At 54.4% G+C, this 12602-nt stretch overlaps 1 protein-coding gene across 6 annotated transcripts in view; it reads left to right on the top strand.

Moving 5' to 3' along the window:
* LOC102888034 (death-inducer obliterator 1) overlaps nucleotides 1–12602 on the top strand; it is a 37020-nt gene that overhangs the window by 20731 nt on the left and 3687 nt on the right. The window contains exons 5-9 of one of the 6 annotated variants that reach the window (XM_025039673.1): nucleotides 9–206; nucleotides 899–1220; nucleotides 3012–3224; nucleotides 4177–4390; nucleotides 5906–7860. In XM_025039673.1, the coding sequence (XP_024895441.1) occupies nucleotides 9–206; nucleotides 899–1220; nucleotides 3012–3224; nucleotides 4177–4390; nucleotides 5906–5943 (985 nt within the window). In that variant the 3' untranslated portion in view covers nucleotides 5944–7860. Of the gene's footprint in view, nucleotides 1–8; nucleotides 207–898; nucleotides 1221–3011; nucleotides 3225–4176; nucleotides 7861–12602 lie in introns of those variants that run through there. The other 5 variants (XM_025039672.1, XM_025039671.1, XM_025039670.1 and 2 more) reach the window with 5 other exon arrangements.

Here is a 12602-nt window from a genome sequence, read left to right as displayed (position 1 = left end):
GACACCGTGGGGAGCTCACCGCCTGGCCGGCCAGAGCCCGCGGCCGAGCAGGCGGCAAAAGACGACCCAGAGAACACGCTGGAAGGGAAAGCGGCTCGGGGAGGGCCGGATGGAGCCCCCGGAGGCTCGGTCAGACACAAGCCCGAGTGTGAGGTGTATGACCCCAGCGCCCTGTACTGCATGTGTCGGCAGCCTCACAACAACAGGTAGGTCGCGGGAGACAGCGCGACTTCCTTGTCACTTTGATTTCGCCGGTTACAGTGTGGGGCCGGGCGAGCACAGTCAGGTGAACAGGGCACGTCCAGAAGCAAACGGAGGGGTTGCCTGGAGCCACACACGCTGCTGTGGTGGCCGCTGGCCACATGGGGCTCTTCACCACCTTGGTCACACCAGCCGTGTGTGGCCAGCGGCCAGCACACGGTGACACGCATCTGAATGTTGCCATCAGCACCAAGGTTCCTCTCGGCTCACGCCATTCTCCGCTGCCCCAGAGGAGCACGTGCTCGTGGGCGGGACGATCCCCGCCTGGACGCCTGGGCGGCTGCGAGCCTCTGGCTGTGGCTGGTGCCCGGTGGTGCAGGGAGTCCCTGTGCCACTCACTGGCTGAGTGTAGCACTGTTGCTGTTGTGGACATGGCCTGGCGGTGTCTGGGGCGGACGCCATCCATGAAGGCCTGTCTTATTCCCACAAAGTGCCCCATTCAAAAAAAAAAATAGAGCGAAGTTGGTTGGACGGTAAAATCAAGAGGAGGACAGATGGGGTTTATTAATCCATTCTCTAGTTTTCCGTGCATTTATATTTTCCCATTACAGAATGTCGAAGGCCGTGCGACATCAATAACAGGTCAGAGTCGGGCGTCCGACTCCGTTGCCTGTTCCTGACTCTTGGCTGATTGCAGGTTCATGATCTGCTGTGACCGGTGTGAGGAGTGGTTCCATGGTGACTGTGTGGGCATTTCGGAGGCGCGCGGGAGGCTGCTGGAGCGGAATGGGGAGGACTACATCTGCCCCAACTGCACCATCCTGCAAGTGCAGGACGAGCCCAGCGCGGAAGCCACGGACCGGCCAGACACGAGGTGCCGGCCCGTGGACGCTGACGGCACCGACTGTACCAGCATCGGGACCATAGAGCAGAAGTCGAGCGAGGACCAGGGGATAAAGGGAAGAATCGAGAAGGCCGCGAACCCAAGCGGCAAGAAGAAACTCAAGATATTTCAGCCTGTAAGTACTGGCTCTTGGGGTCAGAGGTGGACGGTGGCCTTCCGGTCTCAGACTTCTGCCAACTGGCACTGAGATGCAAAAGCAGCACTGTGTGTGATGAGGGGCCGGGCCCGGGGGCAAGGCAGAGCCACGGGACCTCCTGCTCCTCGGGGACCCCGAGTCTGCTGCTTGTGCTAGCGTGATTGACTTTGTGATTTTCTTACGTGGACTCACTCTTTAAAACTTAGTTTTCTTTTAGGTGTTTTTTAATGGAATCTTGAGTACACGTGTTAACAATTACTTTTCAGTTTTTAAACTAAATATGTACTTGTCTTACTTGGCACCACTTGGAGAGAACTAGGGGTTCTTGTGTCTGCCTCACCGGAGGTGCTGTGGGTGGTGGTGGCAGCTGTTGCCTGGCTACATGGGGGTGATAAGATGATCTTGGCCAGGGCAGGGACAGCCCTGGCCTTGGTGGTGTGTCTGAGGCTCCTTGCGTGTCTGCTGCTAGCACGGCCCTCTGCGGCCACCCCGGGCTCACTGTGCTTGTGGCGACTCACTTCCCCTCAGCTGGTTTTTAGGCTCCTTTGGGCCATGGTTCTCAGTCCTGCTCTCCATGAGTCATCAGCCTCGGCTGCCAAAGGCTGTCACAGGCTGTCAATGGCTGCCTCGGTCAACACGGCCTCGCTCTGGGCCTTCCTGCATCCCAGCCACCTCGGGCGAGGCCGCCCCGGCATAGGCAGGTGGGCTGCCGCAGAGGCCACCTGGCCGCCACACTGCCTGTCCTGCAGCAGGTGTGTGCTGGACTGTTTAAGTGGCTGTGGCGTGAGATGTTAGGAGGTGGTAAGTGGAAAGATGCTGTTAACGTCGACACGTTCAGTCAGTAGAGAAAATTATCAGCCGTGTAAGTCAGTGGGGAAAGTTACCTGAATTTCACGGCGATGTCGTCGATGTGTTTGAGAGTACAGGAGTTTGAATTCTATTGGATTCTTTGGAGGAAAAATGATCATAAATACTTAACGTGAGACGGTTTTGCTTAAGTACATTTCAGGGTGTGTTCATGTGTGTTTGGTCCTGGCCACCGAGATGTCCGTCCCTCGGTAATTACGCACAGAAGTGGCCCACAGCTTGTGTTGTGTCGGGTGCCTAAGCTGCGCGACCAGTTACCATAGACCGGGCCTAAGACAGCACGTTGCCCAGCCCGATTTCCGTGGTCTGAGCCTGGGGCCCAGCTGGGACGCGCTCCGCCCCCCGCCAGCTGTCTCGGCCGCATGTGCAGGCATTGCGGCATTCTTACACTGGAAAGCTGTTCATTGTTTGTCAGGTTGGCATCTCATCCGTGTCCTGGGTTTACTGGGCGGCTCAGGCCCAGAGCCCAGCCAGGCCACCCTCAGAATCGGCAGGGGCGCCTTCTCATCTGGGAGGCCGGTGTGACCCTTTTGAGTAATTCAGAATCATTGTCTCTGGGGCCTAAGTTACATCTGCTTTTTGTTTCGTAAGGGAGCCCAGTTGTGGGTGTGAAATCCCATTGCATTCACAAGGACACAGCTTGTGTCCTGAGGGCAGGGTCCTGGGGTTCTCTTAGAATTGGGCCTACCATGGTTGACGTGAAGGGCATTGACAAATAAATGTGCATGCCTACACGAGAAAAGTAGATTCGTGTGTTCTAAGTAAATTGTTTTCATTATCAAATATCGTCTGCTGACGAGCAGCAGTGACCTCGGTACTGTGGGTAGTGAGTGATCTTACAAAGTGCCATTAATTGCCCTGGTGCCAAGTGCGCTATCTGAAGTCACACGTTTTATTCCGCAGGTTGCAGAGGCTCCTGGTGCCGCCAGGTGCATCGGCCCCGGGTGCTCGAGCGTGGCGCAGCCCGACTCGGTGTACTGCAGCAACGACTGCATCCTGAAGCACGCCGCTGCTACGATGCAGTTCCTGCGCTCAGGTAAAGAACCGAAACCGAAACCCAAGGAGAAGACCAAGGCGAAGGCCGAAAAGCTCACCCTTCCCAAAGGCAGCGCTCAGGTACGTCGCCCCCGGCAGCCGCTTGACTCATTGAGGCAGCAGGTGGACCCGCATTGCGGCCTCGGCCTGAGCTCGCAGAGTGCAGGGGCGGCGGCGTAGGCGGAGGGCGTCTGCCACCACCTGTCCTTCTGCTCCCCACCCTCTAGCTGAGGGTTAACTGATCCAGACGCAGGAAGGCGCACCCAGGCAGTGGCTGCTGCTGAGAAGCCAGGTCTTCTGTCCATAAACTGGCAGGTAGATTGACAGGCAGCCAGCGGGGCGGGCAGTGGGCCCTTGGTGAGGCTGTGCGCCGTACTCCTGGCCTGCAGATGGTCCCGTGTTCATACCACGTGCAAAGCAAGAAGGACCAAGGACATTTTAGCCATCATGCGTGTCTCACACCGGAAGACCTTTCCTGGAGTGTTCGCTTGCTTGGCAGGGCTGTGCTGCGGCCCCCGTTACATTTGTGACAAGCAGAGCATAACTAGTGCTGTTTGAGGAGTTTTCCTGTCATTTTTAAATGCCATTTAGATTTTAGTTGGCTTACTTTTTAAGGCTGGTGATTTTGAACCAGAACTGCCAGCGTAGCCGCGGCCACTGTGTGCAGTGGGAGGGGCTGGGCGTGCCGCCTGGCCTGTCCCCTCTGGCGGTGCTCCCCTCGCCCAGCCGTGCTGGTTGGCCTTTTGTCGCACCGAGGCCCTCCCTACTTCGCTGTTGCCTTGTGGCACCGCATCGCCTGCACCGCAGCAGGGTCACAGGCTGTCCTGTGCTGGGGGCTTTGGTGTCACTCCGTGTCGTGGAGTTCCGGCCATTGACAGTGGGGTCCTCAGGGTCGGCTGGTGTGCGACCCTGTAGACGCGGTGGGGGAGCTGGAGGTGACCCGAGCGTGTCCTCCCCTCCCTTGAGAAGCAAAGTGAGCCAAAGTTGATAATTTCTGACCTCCCTAACGCTCGGGGTTTTGGTGATTATCCAGGCAGGCATTAAAATCTCTTCTGTGCACAAGAGAGCAGTTCCAGACAAGAAGGAGAGCACCCTGAAGAAGGCGGTGGCGGCCCCCGCGAGGGGCGAGGTCCCTACGAAAGACGTGACCTGTGAGAGCAGCACGCCATCCTGGGCCAGCGACCATAATTACAATGCCGTGAAGCCAGAGCAGACTGCCGCCCCGTGGCCATCGCTGTTGTGTAAATGTACGTATCACCTAGGAGGCGCCTCTGCACCCTTCTTTCCTGGTCTTTCTGGACAGCTGCCCACTTGGGCCTGTCCAGAGCTAGGACCTGTGGCCACTTTAAATGCCGCACCTCCAGTGGTTGGAGCGAGTGTCCCCAAGCCGTCTCTCACAGAGCTGCCGCGGCCTCGTTGCTGGCGTCTGCCGGCTCGTGTCTAATGGGTTCTCATTGTCAGGCTCTGGTAAGTATTTGCATTGTCTTCAGCAAAGTCCGAGCGAGCAGACGCCCTGCCTGGCGCTCAAAACTCATCACTGTCTAAACGTCATTTGCCGTTTTATTGCGACCCTGTTAGCTTTACGAACTTTCCCACCCCGTCCCTCTTTTGGCACGTGGAGTCATCCCTTTTGTACCCTGGGGGAGTCTATTTCTGCTTATTAGTGTCGCATCTCGTAGTCAACTTACGATTTTCAGAAGTTGAAAGTGATTTTCCAATCCACATACTATACACCCACATAGACACACATTCACGCTTCGAAAGCCATTCCCCGCGGCTTCGCGTGTCCACGGTAAGTGTGTTGTGTGTCCTGCCTGAAACCGCCAGGAGTGACCAGCCCGCCCTCTGACCGCCGGGCCGCTGGGGCAGCCCCAGCCCCGACTTCACGTGGAGGAGATCAGGTACTGCCCGTAGACCTTTGAAAGCCCGGTTCGGCTACGCAGCTCGAATCTTGTTGGTTTCTTTTTATTTTTCAGCTTAATTTTCCAAGATTAAAATTTGGAAATTTAAATTATAGAGCATATTTCTGTTATTAAGATGATTTCTGTTCAGCTTTTATTTATGCTGTCATTTTTACTGTTTTATGCCTTTTTTTTTTTGAGCATCAAAAGTTTAAATAGCTCTAAACTCCAAGCCTGCAGCGGCATGCCGCCTCCCCGTGCCAGCCATCTAGCAGCCATCTGATGGCTGGGGCTCGTGTAGTAAGTAGGTAGGTGCCAGCTACAGTGGAATTAGAAAAACGTGTCACTAAGTGGCCCAAGGCCTAAAATACGGAGTCACAAGTGAATTGCAAAGCAATATTAGATTGATTTTATTTTAGGAGTAGGTTATACGGAATCAATCAATTGCTGTATTAAAATGAGTCAACGACACCTTAGATTGTTTGAGCTCAGAATTTTACGCTAACAGTATGTCTCAAACTTTCATCAAATCACAGCAACCCTACGAAGTAGCACTTCACAGAGGTGGAGAACGCACTAAAAACACGCATCACCCGTGTGGACAGGTGGGGAAACCCTGAGGTGGTCATAGGCCTGGAGCAGAACGAGGAACACCCAGGGCACAGCACGAAAGCCCATCAGTTAATCTCCCCATCTGTTGACTAGAACTGGACAGCTGCCCTGGGGCTCCCCAAGGAGTTGGGGGCACAGCGGGGAGGGGCGTGGAGGAGGGTGGGACAGGAGGTGCTCTCTGGGCTCAGGTCTCACTATTTTCGAGGGAATGGGACCGGTCCCCAAGGAGGCCGGTTTCTCTGCTCACAGATGGGTTTTCACCTCGCTCCGCGTCAGCTCCTGGCTGAAGCTCCACGTGCTTCAGGGGACGGAGAGAGAAACCGATTACCGGCCGCCTTCCCTTCTGGACACTGACACCCAAGTAGAACCGGCGGATGTCCAGAACTTACGGCCTGCATGAGGGACACGTTTTCGAGCTAGTTGCATTCGATTTATTTCGTTATCCCAGAATTGTCATCTTCCCAGAAGGTGACTGGGGAGAGTGAAAAGGTCAGGGGCAAATGCCGACAGCAGCCTCTGGCTGGCAGCTGTGTCTCACCGCTGTCCCCAGACCATCCACCCCCAGTTGCGATAGTGGGGTGGTCGCAGAGCACAGCGTCCCCACAAGGAGCCCCACCTGCCTCCATGGCCGGCTGTAGTTCCTTTCCAGGTCGGGGGTGCTGAGATTTGGGGTGTAGCAGACTTTGGGTCACTTCCTAGGAGGAGGCATCCACATTGACCCAGGTATGAGGATCCTCGCTCAGTCCAGAGAACCAGCTGCTGCTCCCGAATGTGTCATGGGTGTCCCCGCCTGCCACGCCGACCTCGGGGCACAGCGCCACTCGTCAGCACGGCGGGGCCCCGGTAAAGGGGCGCACCCTCGCAGCAGCTGTCCGCCCCCGCCGCAGGAGCCAGTGGGCGTGCGCGTTCTCAGGCTGATGCCGATAACGCCCAGTCAGCCCTCTGGCGAGCTCTTGAGGATCCTGTGTAGTTTCTTAACTTACGGGAACAATTACCATTTTATTTCTGCTCCACGTCAATGTTTTTCGTAACTTTTTTCTTCTCTTCGTTTCCGCGAATGATTCTCCTCCCGTTACTGTCCAGGTGTGAAGAGAGCTGAAAACGTTCTTCTAAAATGTCCCTGATTTGGTGGGTTTGGGTAGCAGAATTGTTACTCACATTCGTAGGCACAGTCCCTAGTATTCTGGACTCCTGAAATGGCTCGTTAGGTGACTTAAAACACTGGGGATTTGAACAAATTTTGACTGGAAAATGAGATTTCTATAGTTTCATCTAGCTTTGAGAATTAAAATGGAAAATGCTGACAGCCTGTACCAACCAAGACGGCTTGGTAAGCGTCGCGCCCGGACGCAAGCTGTCCCCATGGTCCACGTGCACGCCACACAGGTGGTCCACGTGCCATGGCGAAACGGACCGAAGAGCACGTGTGCTTTCACAAGGGGCCTGGCGGCACGGGCTCCAGAGCACGCTTCACAGATCCTTGGGGAACGAACTCCCTGTGACGAATCTGGGGTTCGAGAACCTGGCACGTGGCGTAGGAGTGGGCGGAGGGTCTCGTGTGTGATCAGCTGTGTGAGCCATTTTTACCTGTCTCCCAGAATTGTCAGTGGCAATAAAATCTCTTGGGGACAAACCGGACTTTGTACCTATGAACCAGTTTCTCCCCCAGCTAGAGGGAACCACCCACACTTGTACTGATGAAAGACTTAGCTCGACAGCTGTTGTTAATACTGGCCTAACAGCTGGAATTTCCTTGGTTCTCAGACATTACTTTGGTATTTTAAAAGTGTTTTTACTTTTTACAAGCCTTTAAAAAAATAGCTCTTTAGAAAATTAGGTCAGGGAAGATTTGACATGTACATAAGCTAACATTTGAGACGAAAGTCCTTAGTTCTGTGCTCAGCCCCTGGGATGAGGGGCCCCACTCACTTCGCCTGCCGTGACCTCCATGTGACCTTTTGGAGCTGCGGATCCACTCATAACTATTGACAGTTGATGCTAGGGGGTCCCTTTGGTGGCATCGTCAGTGTCAGTCCAAAGGTCGGCTCCGAAGATGCTGTCACAGTCCCTTCGGTGTGGTGCACCGGTTTCTGCTGCATTTGTATAAAGTTGTAAGTTACTTAACCTTCGTTTTTGCGTGTTGCACAAAGCCGTGCACGTAGTTATGTCCTTAGCTTCTGGGAATTAAAGAAGTAAACTTAGAAGACGGCTAAGAAGTTTGGCCACTTTCACTTATACAAACGAAGGTTGGGGCAGTGCCACCGCGTGAGCCTGGAGGACTTCAGCCAGAAGGGCACAAAGGTAACCGCTCCGCATGGCCCGTCCGGGTCTGCCGATGGGACGCTCCGACCAGGGGCTGACAGGGAGGGCGACTGGACTAGCCCGATGTGCCCCTAAGGCCTTGTCAGGTTGCTTGAAGTAGTAAATTTGGGCACAAACAAGTGACGATTAAACTAGAGTGACGGGCATGCCTGGTGACTGGTTCGGAGATAGTGGCAAAGTGGCACTTCCACTGCACAGCCAGGTGACACGCCCGTCCCCCACGAGGCCTTGATCACATTTCACACTAGTGGTCTGTGTCGCGCATGGCCCACTGTCCCGTGTGACCAGTCCACCATGAATCGGGTCAGAGTTTAATTTCGGAACACTGAGCCTGAGAAAGACAGGAAACTGACCTCCGGACGGTTTCTCACGGGGAGGTGTACACACTTCTCTGTTGAAGGTGTCACAACAAACACGTCTGAACGAGCCAACCTAGACAAGCACATCACCCAAACCATGGCAGTTTGACCTTCGCAGGCACCCAAAGGGGAAGGGCAGCAGGGTGCAGCTTGGGCTGGCTTGTTACTTGCGAAGTTGTGTCTTTTGACACAAAAGCACAAAATCAAATGCTTCCCTTGGTGGTGGTGCCTTTTCACCTAGGAAGCCCCGATGGGACAGGGGTGGAGGGCGGGGCGAGCCCCCTGTGCGCACAGCTGCTGCGCTGCCCCGGCCCTGGGCTTGGTCCCTTCTACAGAGACGGTTCCTGCAGCGGTGGCAGCTTCAGTCTTACTGCTGCTTGGACGCGGGACCCGGTGGAGTGGGTGGTGTGCGGAGGTCGTGTTGTGAAGTCGGGTGCCCAGTCCTTGGGTCAGCGGGCAGTTCCAGGGAGGGGAACCCCTGCGAAGGCCACCAGTCACTTGGTGTGCCATGTCGTGTGCCTACCACACGGTTGACTTGCTAGTGGTCACACCAGAAACCTTTCTCAGTTGAGGTCTTTGGCTTTTACAGTCAATCATTCTCGGGAAGTAGGACCACCAGGGCTTCAGTGTGGTCGAGTTTTAGGTTTGGGATGTTTAGGGTACACATGCATAGTCTGGGGAGGACGAGAGGTGCAGGTGCATAGCAATGTATAGTGGCTCAGGGCTTCTCACCCTGTGCTGTGCCTGTGCAGAGCTGTCGCAGGAGGGCTGTCACTAGACAGGGTTTAGGGCTGTCCAGGCTAGGCACGTGCCCCATGTCTGCCCTTCCTGGCGTGGCTTCATTCGGGCCTCTCCCCAGCTGCCCAGAGGGACGCAGCAGCACAGTGGGACTTGTGTCTTGCGCTCCACTGAGGCCCACCAGTGCCACCCAGTGGCCAATGATCCCATAGCGCCATATCCAGCCTTAACAGTGCGACAGCCCCCCCTCCTATTTTCATGCATATTGGGAAATGAGCCAGTTTGACTGTGGCTGCCCCCGGAGAGCACCAGCCTGCTTAGTTCTCACACAGCTTCACCCCAACAATCTTCCCATCACAGCATGTGGCCAGCGGGTAGAAACGGATATAACTGGGCAGGGGCCTGGCCCAGCGGGCAGCCCTGCCTCCCACAGCTATGGAGGTTTTCAGCTGGCTCTCGGTGCCTGGCCTGGAACTCGACGACTTTTCCTCCCATAGGCAGGTCCCTGGGGTGTGGAAGCCAAAAGCATCTTTGCTGCCAGTGGCCCAATCTTGGCATACACATCCTGGTGGGCTGCCACTGTCCCCACTGCAGTGACCACTCATTGCAGCCAGCACAGTGCTGCTGCTGACTAGCAGTTTGGTGGCCCTTGGGGGCCACACCCCAAAGCCACCTGGCATGTCATGTGCTACTGCTTTTCTAGAACAGGCCCCGTTTCTGGATGGTTACAGAATCATTCTACGTTCTCTATAAATTTATCCCCAAGCTAATCGTTAGGTGTGAGTTCGGGTGACCGGTTTACAGATTCGAGTTTCACTCTGCTCAAAAACAGTACTGTGTGCGAACTGTCAAACATACCAGCACTGCACTGTGGTGACTGTCATTCCAATGTGTCCCAAGTCCAGCTTGCAGTGGAACCAAACAGGCCAGCGTGTGGCATTCGTGGGGTAGAACTTTCTGCAGGTTTCAGCATTGCCTTCAAAGTCGGAGGGTGTGGCCAACTTGCTCTCAGATCCAGACCACCAGTTTCAGAGTGTCTTCCCAATACCCCATTGGCTTGGTTACACCTGTTTATGTACTCAGGGCCAGGTGAGGGGTGATGAGGGTTGACTCTTAAAAGGCAGACCCAGTTAATTTTATGCAATAGCCTCACAGTTAAGGAAAGCTGGCCCCTGCTCGTTAACTGGGTTACAAGTGCTCAATGGCCCTGCCCCTGGGTAATAGGTCATTCTGATCGTGTACCGAGAATACCCTAAAAGTAGCCTTGATGGGTACTCTGAAGAAACATCAGACCACTAGAAGTATATATGTGGTTCTGGTCTGGAGACCTGGAGCAAATGTTTTTGAAGTTTAACTTGTCACCTGAAGCACAACGTGAAGGGGTTTATTTTAGGCTCCAGTGCCCAGCTGTCCTGTATATCACAGTCATCTTCGAGGTTTGTGGAAGCTCCTTGGGCCAGCATTTAGAGTTACTTAAAAGTGTGCTACTAAAATGCTTGGCAAAGTTTGTATTTGTAAAAGTCAGTGACAGCTGGTTTTAGGTCCCACTTTAACCCTCCTGGGTTCATCTTCCATGACTGCCAACAACTGCCCCCCCCCACCCCGCCTGGCCGTCTGCTAGGTGTCAGTGTTAGGCACTCCAGCACCATCTCCTTGCTGTGCTCCAGCCCTCCCCCTCCCCCAGCCCTCCCACTTAGGGGCCCTAGGGGCCAGCTCCTACTTAGCCTAAGCTCTAGCTTCACTGCAGGCTGGGCACTGAGGGCCTTATCAGCCACATGGGATGTGGTGAAAGTTTCACGAAGTGCACTGTTTCCCTAGGTGTGTAAACTTGACCTGATGCAATGATACCCGTAAAAACCTAGTTCTGTTCTTTGTTGTGTTAGATCCTTTTTTATACTTTAGTGTGTTTTACTTAGAGATTTAGCTCCAAAAATTGACACCTTTAGAGGTGTGATTTGGTGACAGTGGCCATGCGGATGGAGCATGCAGTGATCTTTGGAAACTTGGAGGACTTCAGCCTGGGACTGCCAGCGGTGGTGGCGGGGTGGTGCTGGACGGGCCGCCTTAGGGGACAAGAGGCCGGAGGACTTTGGGATGACAATGAAGGACTTACAAGTTAGGATTGATGCCTGGGGGCGAAGCACTCAGCCCTGCCCTGCAGCTGGCCTGTGCAGCGCTGCCGCAGACTTGGAGAAGCGATGTCGCAGTGGGAGAGCTTGAGGTCTCCTGTTCTAGAGCCTGCCAAACTTGCTTCACGTGCTGTTGGAGGAGGGACGTCCTTGGGGGCCGTGGCTCTGGCTCTCCGCCAAGATGACTAAGGCTGGTGCTGGTGGCTACCCTGGGGCCAGGAGGCAGGCTGTTGGGTCGGGTTTCAGACTTTCTGCCTGGTTCACTGGGACAGTTGAAAGCACTGGTGGCTGCTGCTGATGGGATTTTAATCCCCAGGTTAAATTGACAGGGCGCCTGAGCATCTATTGAAATCTCCCATTCAGGTGTCCGGGAGTTTTAGTAAAACTTGCACCTCAAGAGGCACCTTCTCCGTGGGTGACTTGACCACCTGCGCCAGGTGGTGTGCCCCCACGGTGTCCTGGCTCGCCCATGGGCCCACCTGATCCTGGCCACTCTGGGAGGTGTGTGGAGCGAGGACCACCGGAACGTGCCGCCTGCGCTCCCGTCTCTGCTCCGTGACCTGGCCTTGGTCAGCCGCTGGCCCTGGGCCCAGGGCTGCAGTGCACACTCAGCATCGGCCTCCTTTATGCCCAAGACCCGAGTTGTGAGGCCTGGCTTCGGCTTACGTGTAATCAGCCCTTCAGCATGCGCCCTTTTGAAAGAGAAAGTACTGGCGTGTTGATTTTTGTGCAGGTTGGGGTGTTTTGATCGTTTTTAAGCTGTTGTCTGCAATCCTCGTTCAAATTAAAAGTGCGAGTTTGTTGTCTCGCCCAGTAGCGGAGCCCGGCTAAGGGGCTCCCAGCGGGAACGTTTCTGCAACAGCACAGCATTCTCGTCATCTTACGTGATGATGGGTCTTCCTCACGTCGCAGTGTCCTAGCTTTGTTTTATTAATGTCATCTTACTCAGTTGACAAAATTTTGTCCAAAAGAATGATGAACAGCTGTGAGCAGCCCCCACCCGCGGATGGGCTCTTGCTAGTCATTGCAAAGCCTCTGCCGGGGCGGGTGTGTGCAGCTAAAGGGACTTGCCAGTCTGACCCAGCCCGTGAAGACTTTTTACACTCGTGTTTATTAAAAAGAAATTGCCCTTGAATTTTTAATGAAAGTACTCTTCTAAATCTACCTTTTTTTTGATAACATGAAACTTGCCTTTCCATTTTTAAGCTTAGCTAATGATTTAAATGAAGCCTTTGATAACTAGAATTTGTTGGTTGAAGTAACAGGATTAATGGAATAACAGCAAAACATTTCTTTCTGAAACAAAGTTTGCTCAGAGCCATGAACGTTGCTGGAGACCTCATTGCAGTCCTGGTTCACCGATTCCGAATTTAGTGATTATTTTTATAGCCTTTCTCT

Source organism: Pteropus alecto, unplaced genomic scaffold, assembly GCF_000325575.1.
Source record: "Pteropus alecto unplaced genomic scaffold, ASM32557v1 scaffold45, whole genome shotgun sequence".
In the NCBI taxonomy this organism is placed as follows: Eukaryota; Metazoa; Chordata; class Mammalia; order Chiroptera; family Pteropodidae; genus Pteropus; species Pteropus alecto.
Note: the sequence above shows the minus strand (reverse complement) of the source record. Positions and strands in the feature narration are given on the sequence as shown.